Raw genomic sequence first — 19764 nt, 5'->3', positions numbered from 1 at the left:
AATAAGACTGCATTCAGTGCTAGTTTAGAAATTGTGCTTTTTTTTTTTTTTTTTCCCCCTGACATGAAGAAATGATAAATTGAACACAATGTGTTCCATTTTGGAAACACAGAGGCTCCTTTTAAATTCCATCCAGGGTAGCAAGGACTCAATATATCCATTAAAATCCAAACCTTAAAGATGATCAGATTAAACTCTTCAAGCAGTAGCTTTGGATAAAGCATTGGATTTAGCCAGCATGATGAAAATATTTGAGTATTTCAGGAAGAATCCCAAACTGGGGCTGTTGTCATAAAAAATGTGCCTAGTTTTAGCTCTTTTTCCACATCATCTGGGAAAACCTGCTGGGTCTTAGACATGTTCTGGGATTCTCTAATCAGTTACTGAGATGTTTCTTCTATCTGCTCTCTCCAACATAAGTTGCTTGTGACACTTCAGTGTTGTGCCATTCTTTCTCACCTTTGGTATTATCCCACTGAAAGAAATGCTGCTCTTTCCTTTCCCCTCCACACAAACACTGAAGATCTGTTCAGCCTTCAGTGCTTCAGATGTAAAAGCACTGTTACTCTTAATGTCCCCTGGATTTCTGCATTGCTAAGAATTTCTTCATTCCTCAACAACTTTACAGTAAATTGAGTATTTTCTTGTCTCTCTAAATGCCACTGGGCTATAGAGCTCACCTTGCCAAGATACACAATAGAAATTTTACTCCATTGCTTTCTATACAGTAGCTTTGCAGGAATTTCACCAACGAGACCCTTTCCAATTTTCCCTCTTTACATTTCTGCTTTGTGTTATTCACTTACATGAACCATGTAAGTTTAGGAAGGACAGCATGTAAAGACACAGTAGCATTGATAAGGTATCATTATCCCCAGTGTTGCCAGAGCGTCCTGAAAAATCAGATCTAGTAAGTCTTTGTTCTTTTCTGGTATTTTTTACTTAAGGATCCTGGCAGGATTAGTGAATATTAAATAATCCAGTTTTGTAACTCTTTTCTCCCACAACAAGCTAAATTAGCTATAATTCCTCCTTTAACAAAGGACAAAAGGAGCTTCAGACAGGCATACATAACAAGGTAGAAGTATAGCCAAAAATTAATTCCAAGTTTTCCAATCCTCCACTCCCTGCTGCCCTGGTTCACGGACCCCATCCTGAGCTTTGACCTCTCTTCCATGCCTCCCTTTTTAAAAAGCAGAAAATGTTTTTAATGCAGAGGTTTCCCATTTCAAGGAGTGATTCCCTTTAGATTTGTGAATGTGTTACTTTAACAGGGAGGAAATACAGTGTGCTTGTTCAAGGGAGAGCCTTGTAGTCAGAATTTTTAGGCTTTAGCTTTATCTTGGTTTGGTTTTGTTTCTTCACCTGTAAAATGGAGTGACAATTAGTGATCCATGTCACTGGGTGTTACTAAGCCTGTTGAATATATGGGAAGTACCCTGAAATCTTAAGCCAAGCGCAAATGATTAATTCATTATTAAATCCATCGTCCCACCAAATCCTCTCTTTGGAAGAAACTTAATTTAATGTGTTATTATTATAAAAACAGTTATACTGCTGGGTTATCAGCCATGTGAATGGAACCTTTCTTTTTCTTTCTTTCTTGCAGTGCTGATGGTCCTTCCTCTGAAATTATGCAGATTGATTTTGAAATTGAAGACCTAACTGACCTACCTGGGACACAGCTCATCACATGGCAGGTAGAATATCCTGGAGATACAACATCTGATCTAGGAATCTCCAAGATCTACGTAAGCCAGAAGGACCTGGTAGGAGTTCTCCCTTTGGCTATGGTAAGAAATTGTCTGGCGTTCTGAAAGTTTTTAATATTGCTTTACAACTGAAGTGTCTAACAGATGCAAATGACCTCCTGAAAGGGGTGGGAGGTACAGAAAGCTTCAGCACCTTGAGACACAGATACTGACTTCTGAAGTTTGCATCATTTAACAATGAAGCCACATGAGGGGAGACCACAGCTTCCCATGGCAGACTCAGCCATGCTTTCTTTGGCCAACGCGCCCACTTCTTGGAGGCAGAAGCTGAGTTCATGGAATTTCCAGTGTTTAGAACTCACTCTTCTTGTTTCATGAAGTGGTATACTTGGACACTCAGTTCGATGTGGTATATCTCTTACCTGAATCACAAGTACTCTTACATTTGGTCTAGTGTTTAAGGACTTCCTGAGTCACTTTTTTTTTCAGTTTTTGAATTCTGATTATATATTCATTTTAGAATGAGAAGAGGAATGAAAGTCATAGTGTGACTTCTGTGTAATTTTCATTTTACTCAGAACACAAAATACAGTATCTAGCGAACTGTCTGTTCTACATAAATGCATTCTAACGGATTGCCTCACTGTCACAGTGCAAACTGCAGGGCTTGAAAAGTACCTGATCCTTTAGCTTTGTTCTTACCTAAAAAACCCTGTTAGATACCCTAATTCCAAGTACAAATGAAAATTTTATGCATTTCCTCTTCTTTCCCCTTCACATTTCTTTATTGTTACGGATGAAGTATGCCTGTCTAAGGTCTGGCTGTGTGCCATTTTTGTTCTTAGACAAGCTATTAGAAAATATTGACACATTATTATTTAGCACTACAAGAAAAACAAAAATCAATCTCAGAGCATTTAAAAAAATGTAACCTGGATGTTTGCCTAGTGATAACCAGTTAATTATGATATTATTGAAGGCTGGAGATGTTCTCTGCACTTCCAGACTCACAGGGTAGCTATTATTGTTATTTACCAACTTCAGAACTACTCAGATGTTGTGATTCTTTATTTCACAAAAACCATTTCTTTTCTTTTGTAATGGTTCATGCTTTCATTACCAAGGTGTATATCACAGTTGAACTAGCTCTCCCCAACTGGTATTGTGGCCATCTATCAAATCAGAGTTGTGTAACTAATCCCTTTGTTTTGCATGACTGTTTTCATGGGCTAGTTCCTGCTATTGAACAGTGGGTGATCTCTGCTGATTTGTTGATAAGAGGCTTTCAGGTCTGCAGATGGGAATCTGACATGCAGTCACATGAGTTGTGGAGTATTGAGGGTTAAGGCTGTAGAGGTGATCTGATTTATGTAATCTGAGATGTGTAGGGGGTTTTATTTACTCCATCCCTTAATAGGAAGATAAAAGATTTCTTTCCGAGTGGCTCCAATGATTGCAGAAAACACTGGTTCTTCTCATACATGCCCATGATCCATGATTGCTTTAGTATCAAGTAATATAGTGACAAAAAGTATATCCTAAGAACAAAAACAGATTCTCCTGGAAGTTGCTACAAATAACTCATTCTCTTCATTTCCATTAAAAGATGAAAAAAAAACATCTTTTTTCCAGAAGCACAAAATTCTATGCTCAAAGGTGAAGTGAAGTCTATAAAGTTACCAGTAGTTGGCACTTTACAAGGCAACAGGTGTTGGGATAATGGGTAAGAGAGAAAGCAAAGATAAATGGCAGGGGTCCCCAAATTACTGAGGCTGGGAATAGTTTTAACCTTCTTTGCATTAACTGGAGTGTCAGGGAAGAAACTCTGGAGTATCACAAATCTCCAAATCTTTGTCATACTTCCACTTTGTGCTTAGAAAATGATGATTCAGGTGAAGAACTTTCAAGATGTCTTAGATTAGTTTGGTACTCCAGATTTCCCTGTGATCTTTGCAAAGCCAGTTATTTACAAAATTAAAATAAAAAATTAAATAAATTCTACTCTTCCATTTAGGAAGAACCACAATGAAAACAAAGTGTTATATTATTTCTCTGTTTCTGGAGACTGGGGTTAATTTGGGTTAGTTTTCTGAGCTTCTTAGTGGAACATGTAATTTCATGTTTAGAAGCACTAAACAGAAATGCTGTTGAATATTTCAATCACTGGTTAATTTTTTAAAAGAACAATTTTACTGCTTTAACATTAGGCAAAGCTTTGTTTTCTTTAATAGACTGGTATGTACCACCTCTGCACCATCTTTGTTTTCTGTAGTCTTTTCTGCTAGCTATTATGGATTTGTAAATTACAAAGCAGAAGATTGGATAATTTAGAGCTTCCTGTTTTCTTTTTTTTTAGTTACAAAATGCTGTAAGGGAAAGACTTAAATGTACATATCAGTGTCAGGACACACTAGAAATGCCTACCTTCTGCTGTAGTTATTAGGACACTTGCTTCATTCACCTTATCTTTCTCTAGTGCTTTTTTTTTTTTTTTTTTCCTATGGCATACTAGCATTACAGCTTTTGAGACCCCTACAGAGCCCTACACCAATAATGGCAACACAAGTCACAGTAGAGCACTCAAGGATATTGATGGGAAAAGCTGTAGGGTGTATTTTATGGATATGTGGGTACCATAAAGGCTGATATTTCTGATACTTTAATAGCACCTTTACTAATTTTAAAGTGTAACAGAACCCACCTTGGTAAGCTGTGCATGGGAACCCAGCTGGCCCTTGTTACCAGAATAGGAGAAGACATTTAATTTGAGAAGATTGTGAGCACCTGTTTGGATATTTGCAATGCATAATCCTTTCCCTTAAGCCTGATGAAATGTGGGCAAAGATGTTTATTCAGGGTTATAAAAAATTATTGTCCTTTTACCATAATTGCTTAGCAGTGACTCTTATAGCCACATAGTAATGTCTTGCCTTGTTGACAGAAAGTGAAACATCCACTAAACCGTGTAGAAGAGGCAGATATTTGTATGGTATAATGTTCTTCACCAGCACAGTTTCCACTGTAATTTTTGCATTTCTTGTATGGGCTATGGGCACTATTCAAACTTTCCCCATTTCCCTGACAGCTTTCTCACCTCAAGACCTGTGTCTCCAAGTAGTTATGTGGCTGGGGAACTGGAGAAGAGGGGTCTTAAGAACATGTTGATTGGTACAGGAATTATAGAAACAAAAAATACTTCATTCTGGATGGAGAGTTTTGGACAAGGAATGCCAGAGGATTACCCCAGGATAATTGAAAATCTGGCACTTAGGGAAAAAATAAAATCACAAGTAAATAGTAAAGAAGCAAAAACCTTCCATGTTGTTTTTTGTTGTCAACTAGCATACATATTAATTCTCGTTAAACGTCATTCTCTTAACATTCACCTATAATAGGGTATCCTTTGAGACAGAAACCCTAGCATCTTCTAAGACCTTTGAAATACGGTATTAAAAAGGCATATGGTCCATTTGTTCATTAACTGCCTTGAACATGCTAAACTGCTGAGGGTTTTTGAGCTGAGGACCTGCAATGTAGTGTGACAGCCAGTGAGAATAATATGTCTGAATCTTCTAGAATATGACATTACTTTTTATTGGCATCCTAAAGAACCAGCTTCCAATTCCTATTTGACTTCTTTCTGGTGTTTCTTCCCTATTTTATTTCACTGTCATTTTGTTAGGTGATGAATTGCACAGGTTTAATCACTCAAATTGTGCATTTGCTGCTATTGATTATTGTTGCTTTTTAAATATTCTGTCATAATCATGATGTTCACCTTTTGTTGAACCTTAATGATTAGGTGAGGATGAGAGACAGAAGAGCTCTGTAGCCATCTGTGTACATACAAGATAATTCCTACTGAGAAAGGCAGAGGGCAGATATGACATGCTGCTAAATTGATATGTTGAAATCTGTTCTGTAAACAATAATAATAAAAATGGTGAATAATAAATTACCTGGGCTAGTTCTTAACTGAACCAGCTCTGAATCTGTAAATCACTTGTCTTACCTGTGTATATGCCCTAAACCTATTCTATCCATGCCGTCCCTCTATTTAATAATCTGATCAAGAATCAGGGTAAAGAAGCTGTTTCATAAATTTCATAGGGGGAGTTGTTGGTCCCAGGGTTGGGAAATCCATTATTACAGTAGTCATTTGACTAGAAAATATACTATGTTAACTTTACTTTCTCCTAGAATGCAGAAAAAAAGTATGCAGAATGCTCAGTGCCTCTTCAGAAATTTTTTTTAAAAGGTTGCTGGTTCCTGACCTTCAATTTTTGTGAAATTGTTTTCCACGTACGTGTTTTAAATTTCTAAACCAGCAAGGTAATTTTAGAGTCAGCCTCACTCTCTCAAATTTGCCCTGATATTCAAGACATTGTTAGTTTTAAAAATACGGATGTGGACCAGATGTTTCAAGTGGTGGTAGGACATGTGAAGCTGATGAAGAAGCCAGGCAGTTGGATGATGAACACCCTTGTGTATAAAAAGTCTGTGAATCTGGATTGCTTTCTTGAGAGACTCCCCAGCCCTTGCAGTTAAAGTGATCTTAATGCCAGTTATAATAGACTGCCTTGTATGATCTGTGCAACTAGGAAACAGCAGAAAAGTTTTGCCTTCCAGAACAAGAATCCTTGAGTACTGCAGAGTCATGGTAACAGTGACTGTGTAGCCCTGGATTACCAATGATGATATTTTATTTTGAAGTTGATAATTCAGCTTTCTTGCTGCCCAGAGACTCTCAAACTCGCTGGCAGGCAGGACAGATTGCCTGGCACTAGGGCTGAATTAGCAAGTTTCACTTTACCAGGGACTAGCAGGAAAGGCTCCCTTCAGTCTTTATCTGGTCTGGGGCTGGGTGAGTTTTATGCCCACATATTTACTTGTGGAGTGCCTGTCTTTCCTTCTTACTGAACACATTGGTACAGCCCTTAGGTATGTTTATAATCTAGTCAGCAATAACCTAAAAAGTAACCTTATTGTTAGAGAACTGAAATGGACAGGAAGAAAACCAGGATTTGAAACTTGATTAATGGTACAGTGGTGAGGTTGCAGTCTGCTTGGCAGAGGCAAGAACTCCAAAGACAACCTTCCATCCCTCCCAGCCATATTTTAGCAGGCAAAGGTGGACAGTGAACAGTGAATTACAGACTTGTATCAGCAACTGAGCTTCCATTATCTCTCTGGTTTTGGCCCATTATTTATTATCCACAAGCAGTGCAACATCAGCCTCCAAGACAGTCAAGAGAGGTGTGAGGCAGAGATATATTTAAATCAAATGTAGAAAAAAACTCTGAGACTCCTGATTTATGACAGACTTAAACAGAGTCAGTGACCAAAGTCCAGCTCATAACTTTGTAACAAACAGGTTGTAGTGAAAGCAAAGAATTATTCCTACTCCTCTGACCCTACCAAGGAGTCTGAACTTGGTGAGATGTCCATGTTCTGAGAAACACACAGCTCTGTTCTTGCAGAGGAAAGCTGCTTTGGTGCAGATTGAACTGACCTATTGTTAAAGCTGCAAATGAAGGTGGTTTAAACAAACTTGGATGAGCTGTTAATTAGAAAGATCACATTATCCTTCAAGTCAAGTGACTTATGAGGTTAGTAACCTCTGACTGGGTCACTGGCAGTGTTGGAGCAAAATAAACTTTTAAACCAGCAGAACCATTTTCACAATCTGTGCGTTACCACAGCTGCTATTGTATGAAACACAAGTGGAATATTTATTTTACAAGGTCAGGTTAATAGACTAGATGTAAAAAGAAAATGTCTTTATTTGTCAAACAGAAATATTTTATAATGCACAGTATGTGACAAACTTCATATTTAAGATATCTTTTGCTAAAAGGTCTGTTTTGATACGACCTAGCACAGTTATCAAAGCAACATTGACTGTAAACCCATTCTCCCATTGCAAATGTACGTGCTCTTGTCCTCAGACCCATTAGAGCCATTTTGGCTTGTGAGAAGTTGTATTTATGGCAGTCATATTAAATAAAGTGTATCCAAAACCTGAACACCAGTTTAACATTATACCTTTTAGATAATTTATTGTTTCAACTTGCTCCTGATGTTCTTTATAAAAATTTAAAGAAAATTTTGACAGAAAGTAAACTTCTACCTACCATCAGCGTAAGAAGCTGGATAAATAGACCAAATAAATAAATGAAATCAGTTGCTGCAGCAAAGAGGCTATATATTATATAGGAAGCTTTTCTGTATTAAAATTATTTCTACTAATTACAGGAATCAGCTGTCATGGCAGTGCCAGTCACTGCTGGATTTAAAAAATGCTTAGTTTATTAATGCCTGTATAAATATATGCATCTGAAACATTTAATTTTTAGCTAGTGCTGTTTATGCTCTGTTAGGGATTGGATATGTAGCTCAGACTTAGCTACCAGAGTGCTCAGTGCTGCACAAACATATATTTAATTATAACCTCACCCTGAAGAACTCAGAAGCCAAACAGGGAAGACTAATGAAAAAAACATAAAGAAAATATTGGTCTCTTCCTACAGAAGAGGGATGAGGATGGGTAGCATGCTGAAGTTCCTCCTGAAGTCAACTAGACTGCCTTCTCCTAGACCAAGGTTTCATTACAGGAGGTGTGATGGGTGGCTCATGGTCCATAGAGCACAGACCTAGTTGTGCAAGCACCGTTGTTGTTGGAGTGTGTGGTCCATATGTAGCTCTAAAGATGGTATGGCTATCCATGCCACTTCCTTGGGCCCCTCTTCTGCTCTGGTGCTTTGCCATTCCTCAGGTTGGCAGAGTGCTGCTGTTTTCTATTAGGAGCTGCTCAGGAGTACAATGGGGGTCTGTGCTGGGGTAGTGGAATAGGATATTAGAGGCTGTTACAGCCTTCTCTCTACTATCTACCATCTAAGCTGCTGATTAGAATGCTTTTGGATGTGTTTTGATTCTCCCACATGGAAGAGCTGAAATGTGTATCTCCATCCAGGTGTATGATATAGATGAACAAATTGATTAAGGGAGGATCTGCTTTTGTCTGTGAGTGGCCTGGGTTCTACCTGGCAGCTGATAAGTGCAGGATCAGGTCAGCCCGAATCAGCTGCCTGACTCAACTTTAATGAGTGTATATTTCTAAACACTTCCACTGACAGTCAGCTTTATGAAAAAGAAAAAGATGTCTAGAGAGTAGTTAAAAGCTTTTACCATCCTAATTCATAGCTTTTAAATTGCAATTACAATATTCGGCAAGTTTTCAAATATTTAATTAAAGCGCTACCCGTTTCTGAAGAGAGACCTTTTAAATCAAAATGAGTAGTGAATCACGGATGAAATATAGTCATGGTAAAGGGAGATCATTGTGATATTGCAAGCAACCATTTTATTTTTGTAAGTATATCCTATTCCTTCCTAAAACTAGGTGGGTCAAGGTCTTACAATTTTATACCATAAAACAGACTTTCCATTCTCCCAGTAACATCTCTTGGCACCTACCAGTTCTGATTTTAGTTCATCTTTTTTGAAAATAGATATCCAAGATGACTACAGGATATCAGATAATGTCCCTTGCTGTTGTTGACTGTTTATGTCCTGGAAATGTTTTTTTCTCCATCTCAAATGATACATACATGGTTTTGGTTCTGGTTCTTTGGGTTTTTTGTTTGGTTGGTCAGGGTTTATTTTATATAATGGCATGCATTCATCCTGTGACTGAATATTGTAACTGTATGTTACTTTTGCTGTTATTTCAGGCTGAAGACCTCTTAGCTCATGGCTGAAATTCTTGCTGTCAGTCCCCATGATTAAACTTTGCACTGTGTGTGACTGCATTTAATTCCATTTCTTTTTCCTGAATCACTGGTTTTATCTGGTGCTTCTTATTTAACAGTTCAAACTTCTGTATTGACAATGCCTCCCAAACTGGTGCTGTTTTCAAATTTTAGTAGTAGTCTGTTTCATCTTGTTCCAAGGTCATTATTGACAGCAGTTAAATCTGTCTCTAGGCTAATTCTGGAATATTATTGTATCAGTCTGATTCTGGAATATTGCTGTATCAGTTCAGAGGAACATGTTGTTTTACTAACTGTCGATGTCACAACTTTGCCTGGATCCAAAAGCTCACTCTTTGGATTAGTTCTCTGTGGTTCAGGCAACTTCAACCAGAAGGACTTTGTGTTTAAAAGCTCATTAACCAGTATTTATGCATTGCATGAGTCAGATTAGATTCCTTTCACATTCTAATAACTGTAATGAGCCTGTACAGCTAATAGAAGAAAATGTTTCATCCAATAAACACATAATAATCTGTTATGCTTCAGAAACTAATTGAATCACAGGTATTTCAAGCTAGAAGACATTTCCCCCATATCTAGATGTTGATTATTTATGCTTTTTCAGAGCATCTGATCTTAGCACCTATCTGTACCCAAACGATGGATCAGGCAGCTGAGCAGTTCAATCGCATGTGACAGTTCCAGTATTCCTACGTGACTGTGTTCAGGAAGTGAACATATTCAATTGCAAGGGAGCTAATGTAGAGGGTTTGTTTTTCAATTCAAATTGTCTGTTAAAAATGTCTTGGTTTGGTCTTCAACTTACTATGCTTATTAGTTTTATGCTAAACATTGGCCTTGCTCTGGCTGGCTTCTGTTGTCTAACTACCAACAAGCAGATGTGTGAGTCAGTAGCACATAGCATTTTGTTTTGTACACAGAGAATGAAATGAGAAAACAATACAAGCACTTGGCAGTCAAAGATGCCTTATCTCTAGAATCCAACAAATGCCATATTCTTTGGATTTTTCCTTCCAGAATTAATGACGACCCTAGGGTTTTTAACATTTGAAATAACAATCAATAGCTCTTTCCCTTTACAATTAGGCATTTCCTTGACCTGGGGAGCATGCAATGAAACAGTAACTGTGTTCATTGCAACATCAATGCAGACATTTTGATACTTAAATTCTCAAGCAGAGAACACCATCAAGCAGGTCTTCCAGATTAATCCAATTCTTTTTCTGCCAAAGGTTACTACAGGCTCATGGAAAAAGGTCTTGGTGATGTTGTTATTGTTGAAGACAAGAGGTTAGAAATCTTGTTTTTGTATCTGGAGCCACAGTTGCTAGCTGACTAATACTGTAATCACCTGTAATAATAGCAAGCAATAGTCACCCAGTTTTTGTCAGACTGGGGGAATGAGTAATGAGAGCTTGGACTGGCTGCTGGCAAAGCTGCTGACAGCCACACAGTTTGATGTGGAACATCAAAAATTGGGTTCCCTAGAGAAGCAGGAACAAACACAAGGATATTTTTCTTACAAATTAAAGCCTAAGAAAAATGGCTTTGCATAACAGCTGCTGTTCTTTCTTAAGCGCGCGTTACATATGTTTTTCTTGATTAGACACATGAAATTGAACTGGGTTGAGACAAGCCCAATTCTTCAGTCCTGACAATCTTCCTATGTTGCTCTGAAGTTGCATGATGCTATGAAATGTAGATGGACCAGGAAAACATGGCAGATCTGAACTTAGAGCAAGTTTCACTCAGAACTGGTCCCTGCTTCAGTGGACACAAGATTTAGAAGTGTGGCCTGTTTTCACACTGCTGTGAATCCACCGGTATTAAAAATGTTATGAGTTTAAAACAGGAATAATTTGGTGGTAAATCAGGTTTTCAGAATGAAGGTCTCATAAATATTTGATAATTTGATAATTTTTGTGCAGCCCAGTTTCAGCCAGATGAAAGGGACTGCATTTTCAGTAGTCAAGTACTTTGAATGATTTTAAAGTCAGGATGTCTTAAGATGTCTCACACCAAGTGCCCAGAATCACTAGTAATCACTGAAAATATTGCACCACCTAATTTGGTTTATTTTTCCACTACTTTTATATCTTTATGTTAATCAGACTCAATTAATATTAAAGAAAATTCAAAAGTGTTTTTTGTTGAGAATAAAATCTCGAGGATGCTGTTTCCTAACTTTTATTGAAAGGATGGTCAGATTGGGTTTATAGAAAACGGATTACTGCCTTCTGTTGCTCTTCTGTTTCATGTCAAGTTTCACCCACAGGAGTTTGTAACACAATGCTGCCATAGAGCATAGCAGTAAATATCGCAAAACAATCTTTAATTTTGACTGCTAAATTATTTTCACTGAAATACAAAAGATCACAGAAAGTTTTCTTCTATGCTCAGATTTTGCAAATCTGGTCACATCAAGATCCAGATCTTACACTGATTTAAGAACATTCCCTCAAATATATATTCATTGAAGTGTCATATGTCCCATCCCTCTTTTTAATCAGAGAATCTTTCTGAAGAGTTGTCAGAATCACAGAGCAGCTGAGGCTGAAGAGAGCTCCAGCCATTAGTTAGTCCAGTGCCCTCCTCAGAGCCGGTTGCTTGGGGCTGTGTCCCCCTGAGTCTCGAACACCTCCAAAGATGGAGATCCCACAGTGTCTGAGAAAACTGTTTCGGTATTTGATCACCCTCATGGTAATTTGTTTTTCCCTGTATCTATAACGGAATTTCCCATGTTCTAACTTGTGTCCTGTGCCTCTCATCCTATTGCCATACAAGTCTGTGTACAGTCTGGCTTCATCTCTGTATCCTCTGATCAGGTAGTTACAAAAAGCAGTAAGGTTTCCCGTTTGCCTTCCCTCCTTCAGGCTGCCAGGCCCAGCCCTCTCCGCCTCCCCATGTACATCATGTGCTCCAGCCCTCAACCACCTTGGTGGCCCTGCACTGGCCTCGCTCCAGTGAGTCAGTCTCCTTGGCTTGAGCTACAGCCTCCATTGGATTCCCACCTCTTAACTGATGTGGTTATGAAAAGATTTTTTCCTTTTAGCGTAATGAAAGGGATGCTGCCTTAATTGGTTCCCTTCAGATTAGTGATTTGAATAAAACATAGCTGAAAAAGAAGCAGCAGATTTCTCCCTGCTGAAATAGATCCATCACCACAGTAGTGCTGCTTGAGCAAAGCAGATGGGTATCACTCTTTTCAGCTTCCTGACATTATTTTTAGATGTGTTTTGTGATTTTTAGGTACCATTTAGGGGTCAGGGTCTTCCTTTTTTTTTTTTTTTATTTTTTTTTTTTATTTTCTTTTGGGGATTAAAGCTTTTGAAATTATTTATTTACAAGCCATGAAAATCTCCCCAAAATGGATTTTAACAAGTGTGTAATTGGATAATTTGACAACTGGTAAGCTGAAGCCCCAGAGATCAGGAATTACATTTCACTACAGAATAGTTGTTCTTCATGTAGGATTAATTAGATTTCCTCTAGATTAAAAGTAGTAAGAAGAGTAGTCAATTAAGAGAATTATTCTCTGACTTTTCCATCCTTCTTTTAATTGCCAGCCAGTAGTATTAAGAATTCCTTTTTCTATGTGAGATGTCCTCAGAGACAGGATGACAGAAAGGGGATGAGGGACAATGGATTAAACACTGGCTCAGGATTCAGAAGTGGCCACTGGCTTTGTGTGTGACTTTGTCTCACCTTCTGAGGGACTGGTTATCCATTGCGCCAGAAAGATGCTGGGTTCATGGGAGGAAGTCAGCAAAATGAGGACAAGTTCCTGATCAGTTGAGGGTAATGTTTTTCAGCAGCATTGCTAAGTCAAGCAATGCTTACTCCTCCCCCACCACATTCCCAGCTGGGTTAGTACAAATGCCTATGCAGCTGCTGAGGAGCTGGGCTGAGGACCTGATCTTAGCTAAAAATAACCACTCTTTTTTTATGTTGGGTCATTCTGAACGCAGATCAGTTCCTCAGTTTGCTTCATCACTTGCTCATACAAAAGGAACAGTGGCACAAAGGAGCAGTTAAAAAAGTGGAGGCACTTCAGGCAGCATGGCTCCTGAAATGACAGCTTCAGGAACAAATATTGCGGACAGCCTAAAAGATCTGGAGGGAAGCTTAAACCTTTGTCATGCATGGTCATGGACAGGGCATGGGCAGCTGAACAGGGTGGAAAAGCACTCTGCTCTGGGCAGTCCTCTCCAGGAGCAGGGACTGGGACACACAGCAATGGAGGTGTCACCTCTGTGGTGATTTTGTTAGTTTTGTTTTGCTTTGCTTTGGGGCTGTGCAAAATGAATTTGACAAACTGGATTTACGTGCAGGATGTTTCTGAACCTGAAAGCATATGTACAAGGGGATCTTTGGTCTTTTATTTTTCTCCCTTCTTTCACACTGGCTGTTGGAGTGGCTTTCTGTGTGGGATATCAAACAGCAAAGGAGGGGCTCAGAGGGGAAAATGATTTTGTTTAGACAGGAAGGAATAAAGCAGAGTGGACGACTGTGATTCAGATGGATGTCTGAGTCATACATCGTACCTCCCGAGGCTCTTTCTGTTATAAGGCACCTTACACTGTGCCTGTGGAGAAATCTAGTCTGTGGACTGTGCAGAGGTAAATTTTCAGGTGCTACTAAGTGTTGTCAGGAGGAGCAATATTAACACGTGGCCTCCAGAAGAGTGGTCCTATTCACCTTGGAAGAAGGACAGTAGAGACTTGCCTAAAGGTAGATGACATAGACCCAAATCATCCAGAATTAAGATCTCAGCATCTGATGTTTGCTGAATGCAGAGAAAATAAATTTGTAAGAGGGCATTTGCTTTATTTTAATTGTGACCTTCAAGGAAGGGATGAGGAAAAAAAGTAAAATAGGAAATCTCTGTAGCTGATATTTCAGAGTACCTAATGTTGTTTTGTAATTGATGTTATTGCTAATTGTGAGGAGAATACAAAAAACGAACAACATCAAAATATGAAAAGTGTTAATTTAAAATCTTTACATTTAAAGAGACTAAATTGTAGGCATATAAGAAATGTAAATGTGAAATAAAAAAATCTGGTTCTTTTTCATACCACTTACCAGTAGCTCTATGATAAAATAACAGAATAACTACCCTGGAGTGGGATTCTGCAAAATTACTACCCTGGAGATACAGTAGTTACAGTTCAAAGTGACTTTTTTCTGCAATGCTAAACTTCTATTTCCTAAACTTGTCAGCTCCAAACAGAGTGCAAGTAAGTATTTAAACCACCCTATACCTTGCATGAAAATCAGTCCTGACAATTTGAAAATAAATTGCAGGACTTCCAAATGTTCAAACCAGCAGTAAAAACAGTAATTGTTAAAATATATAGAAAAGTAGTGCAGTTCCATAAAGAAACAGCAATACCCTATAATGATAAGTCTTTTCATTGTAATTCATACTAAAATTCCCAAATTCTGCTTGTAATATTTGTGAGGCAAATTACCCCTGAATTTAAATAGAATTCTCTCTGTTTCAGTGGAATAAAGGTGTGTTACTTTCACATATGTATTTTCTCTTTGATCTTAAAAATATGTCAGAAAGTGGAGTTAAGTTACCTTTTCATAACTGGGTACAATCTAACATATGTATATAGCTCTTTGCTGATTTGGTGATAACAAGAAACAGGAAAAAAAATAAAAAGCTTCAACATGAGGGAAAAGAGAAAGCATGTCAACATTTAAAACAGAGAGGAAAAAAACTGAACATAAGTATAATTATACATCTAATTTTATCATAAACAAAACCAGAAAAGAATAGATCTGTACTGCAACTGGCATCCAAGAGAACTAAAGCGCTCTGACTTTGGGGACTTGGTTGAGCAGATGCAGTAAAAGCTAGTATCAAATTCTGTAGTTTAGGGACATGTTTTGTTCTGCAGTCTGTTAAATGATTTATTAATTTCTTATTGTAAAAAACTTTTTTTAAAAAAAAAACTTGGCTTTCTAAAGCAATTCTCAGCTTTCTTTTTGTCCCAGCCCCAGTCTATGTTCCCCTGGCTTCTTTAGAATGAATGGAAGGACTTGAAAAGAAAGAAAAAGTACAGTTCCAGTTATCTTCATTTCTAATGTACCTTTTCCATAGTAAACCAGGAAGATGTACATAAAGAATGAGAAAGTGTACTGTTGGTATTTAGACAGAATATAGATGAACTACTTTGTGAGTTTGAAGATATTTTCTTTCCTTGCTTCTGTTGTCTTTTCCATGTTGTTCTACAACATTCCGAAGCAGAGACTGCTTTAAATATATTAGTGTGAATAATAGCATGGCTTGATTTCAGTTGGATGTGCTTGGTTACAATATAATGTTAAGAATAATATATGAGCAAGCTCAAGTAATGGAGATTGTCTGCCTGCTCAGTTTTTGCAAGGGGGCTTGGAGATGTAATTTAGGACTCTGTAATTATGAGACCTGGTGAACAGAACATGTCACTAGTATTCTGAACAATAAACTGGTATGCGGGGGAGATCCCAAACCTTCAGTCCTTCAAAATGGGTTCAACCCTTTCTCATTGTCTGATGTGAAAATGTGACGATATCCAGTCTGACTTTTTTTTTTTTTTTATTTTGCTTTTGAAAATTCCATATGGTCAGATTACTCTCATTGCCCTTATCCTGGTCCAACACAAGGCTGTTCTGTATTGTCTTCTAGTAGCTGTACTATGAAAGGAAAACATAGCATTATTAGTCATCAGGCAGGAATTTTACCTTTTTCATTTTAGGAGGAAGATCTGCCAAGTTAGCCTGGTTTTCTGGCATTTCTATCTAAAAGTGCAGTAAGATACAAAAAGAGAAAGGATTTCCAGCTGGAAGAAGTGATTCTTCTTCCAGGGTAAACTCAGCCAAATTACCGGAGGCAGAGGAGATCAGTGGTTCTGCAGTGTAGACCAAGATGCCAATTTCTGGCATCCCAGCAGCTGAGAATGAGGTTGAGCCTTACGGAAACTGAGGTTTTGTTAATGTTTGGGACTGCAAGTCATAAAGAACTGGGATAATAGCTGGAAAAGATTGGGAAACCCTTGCAAAAAATCTTTTTCTTTCACTTCCGTACATCTCAGTAATCCAGATTGGCAAAATAGGAGGAAGCATCATCAGGGGTCTCTTAGGAGATGGAGGAGGCAGATTTTAATGCCTTGTAGATGTCTCTAATGGATTCTTATAGTCCAGAAGACTTCAAAGATTAAGGTAAGAGGATATGCTTTTCTGTTTCTCTTGATAAAATTGTATGGGGACATCAGTGAAGAATGTAATCTGTGGAGTAACTCAGAAAATTCTAGAGTAAAGGATGAACTGAAATTGTTTTTCTTGCATTTTCCATTTATCAGGGGCACTGACTTTTCTATCTGGAGCTCTATCACCTTTCCCTGTCCTGTTACAAGCAGAGTCTGAGTAAAACAGAAGCCAGCACTCTTCCAAAGACCTTGAAAGCTGACCTGATTTTATCACTGTAGTAAATTCCCTCTGGGCATTGTGCAACCTGATAGCCATTTTTTTTCTGCTTTTGTATTGCCAGCAAACCATCTCTTCATATCATTTCTACACTGAATGGTCCTGCATGCCCACATAAACAGCTGGGCAGTTATCACCCTCACTACATCTGGATGGCCAAGAAGTGCCCTTGCTCCTTTGTGAGCTGGATTTGATCCAGTACTGTCAAGAACAAGGTCGCCCACCTTGCTATCTCCAATATACAGCAGCTGGTGGTGCTGTGATTGTGTGCTCATCTTCTATTTATATCCCTTTTGGATTTGCAGAATTTCTTATTACTTTCTGGAGTGACTAATGTGGAAGCACTTTAAACTTCTGTGAGTTGATAATAGTGTTTTGGTTTTCTTTTCAGTAAGAGCTTTGTTTAATAGATCTTAATTTTAAGAATTCTTGTGGCTGATATCTGAAAGCAGTTAGTAAGCATTAATCTTCTAAAGACAGACTTAACAACTAGCCAAACTATTAGTAAACCAGTAGCACGTTCTGGTAAGGTGTCTGTAGATACACAGGGTATTTGTTTATGTCTATAGTCTTATATATTCTTGTATGTTAATGACGTAAAGGCTCCTTTTGTTCTTTGCCCAAGTGAGAAGGCAGCTATGTCATTAAAAAGCAGTTTGGATGTACCAACACAGTCATGGTTTCTGCAGGTAGAGCCGTACTAGGATCTGGTTGCTACTTTTCATGCTGTTGAGCAGCATATCTGGCAGAAGGGTGTTGTGTAGGTCTGTACTTCATAATCCTAACATTGGACAGTCTTAGAAAACATAACAACAAATTTATCCTTAAAATAACCAGGGTATTTATAAGTAGTCACAACAATCCTATAGCACATAAAACTCAAATTGACATGGACTTAATAGTGTAAAAAAAGTGGTATGCTATCTCTGAGAAACTACCTGAAACTTCATTGCCACAGGTTTTAGACAACACCAATTAGATAATTTAGAAAATGAAAGGGAAAAGCACAGATATGGAAGCACATCTTGATAATATTAGGTACAGAGTCAGAAGAAGGTAGTTTTAATTCCTCCTCTGACACCAGATTTCTAAGTACGTGTGAGTAATTCTATCAAAATGCAGTCATTTCTAAACCCAGCTGACCCTTTTGTAGATCTACTTCCTTGTGTAACAAGGATACCATGGGGATTTTGTTCCTCTCTTCTGAAGCAATACAAGTTTTAGTCAAATATTTGTCCAGCAATTTGAATTCCTCCAGCAGAAATTTCTCAGATGCTGAAAACAGGGCAGAAGGATTTGGATGCTCTGATAAACTGAGTACACTAATTGTTTGAACTTCCTACGTCTCTTCCCACTGCCCTCTGCTGGGTAGCTTATCTAACTTTCCCATGGATATCATTTCATCACACTTCAGTGTTTGTAGTACACCTGTGAATATCTTCTTTGTTGCCTTCTCTTACTTGTCTGTTTTGCAGTATTCCTGATAGAGGAAAGGATGCCCAGTCATGCCTCTTCAAAAGTCACTGCATGCACTAGAAAATGTATATTTGCATAATTTCTTTAATAATGGTAATTAATGTACAGAAAGGACTTAGGGTGGTAGCAAGGAAAAGGAAAGGTGGGAATGCAGCAGTAGCTGAAGTATGTTCTGTTAACAAATTGACATTTAGAAATATCTGCCACTGGGCTCTTCTCTCCTCTCTTCTTTTTTTTTTTTTTCCCTTAAGTGGATTAAGCCAAAGTTGCTTCATGAACAAATAGCTCAAAGAAATCATTTAACTTACCTCCTGTCTTTAAAAATTTTAATACTAAGAAACATTGAAGAATGCTTGCAGTAAGAACTTAGAGGAACTTAACAGAACCTACTGTTAAATTTACTTAATAACTACACGGTAGATAGCACTTCTTCTCTGATACATCTTTCCAATTTTATTGATGATTACACTATGAATATTTTAACTGTATCACAGGATGGAATTCTTAGTAGGAGAGACTCTCTAATGCCATGTACACACAGGTCCCCTACACCGTAGACACTTTCTGACCCTCTCCTTTCTTTCCACTTGGATATTGGCAGAGGTCTGTGAAGTGTGGCGACGCAGGACTGAGCTGGCAGGGAAACACCAGCCCATTTGGGAGATGGGATGGGAGAGCACCAGCCTGGCGCTTCAGGAAGCAGCTGGTAGAACTGGTCATCACCCTCCCCTCCAAATCCCCACCCAGGGTGGAGGCTTCTAAAAAGAGTTTCACATCCCTTGAGAAATCTGTCCCCATTTTGTTGGATGTAAGTAGAAAAAACTTTATGTAGTTTTGAGATACATCTAGACCATGGTTAAATACAGGCTGATGCTGCCCAAACTCATGGAAGATTTTAGACCAGCAGTTTTGGTTTGGGCTCTAGTTTCATGTTTAACTTCAGGCATTTGACAAATAACTTAAAATGTCAACCTAAGAAAAACTTTTGCAAAAAACAAGTGTTAGTCCAGTTTAATGCGAGCACTTTACCTTGTCACTGTACCTTTGAAGGCTGTGAAAGAAGAGAACTGTTAATGGGGTCCAATTGGTTTTATTTAAAGAAAGATAGATATCTTCATGGCCAAAGAGCGGTTTTTGTTTTGTTGCTTCTTTTTGTGTCTGTATGATCCTCTTTCCACGTACACTCTCTGCCTTTTGGTTGAAAATCAGGAGAAAAAAACCAAAGTGAACATTTCACACCTTGCTTGTATAAATGGTTCATATTGTTGGAAAAATCCCCACCACTGAGCAAATGTAATTATTTATGTAAGAAGAGATCCACAGGA

At 38.2% G+C, this 19764-nt stretch overlaps 1 protein-coding gene across 1 annotated transcript in view; it reads left to right on the top strand.

The window, feature by feature from the left end:
* TMEM132D (transmembrane protein 132D) overlaps nt 1-19764 on the top strand; it is a 269653-nt gene that overhangs the window by 169586 nt on the left and 80303 nt on the right. Inside the window, exon 4 of the mRNA XM_009968052.3 lies at nt 1610-1793. Within this exon, the coding sequence (XP_009966354.2) occupies nt 1610-1793 (184 nt within the window). The remainder of the gene's footprint in view (nt 1-1609; nt 1794-19764) is intronic.

The sequence above is a fragment of the Tyto alba genome, unplaced genomic scaffold, assembly GCF_018691265.1.
Source record: "Tyto alba isolate M040663 unplaced genomic scaffold, T.alba_DEE_v4.0 Super-Scaffold_44, whole genome shotgun sequence".
Lineage (NCBI taxonomy): Eukaryota > Metazoa > Chordata > Aves > Strigiformes > Tytonidae > Tyto > Tyto alba.
This window is presented reverse-complemented; position numbering and strand designations above follow the sequence as displayed.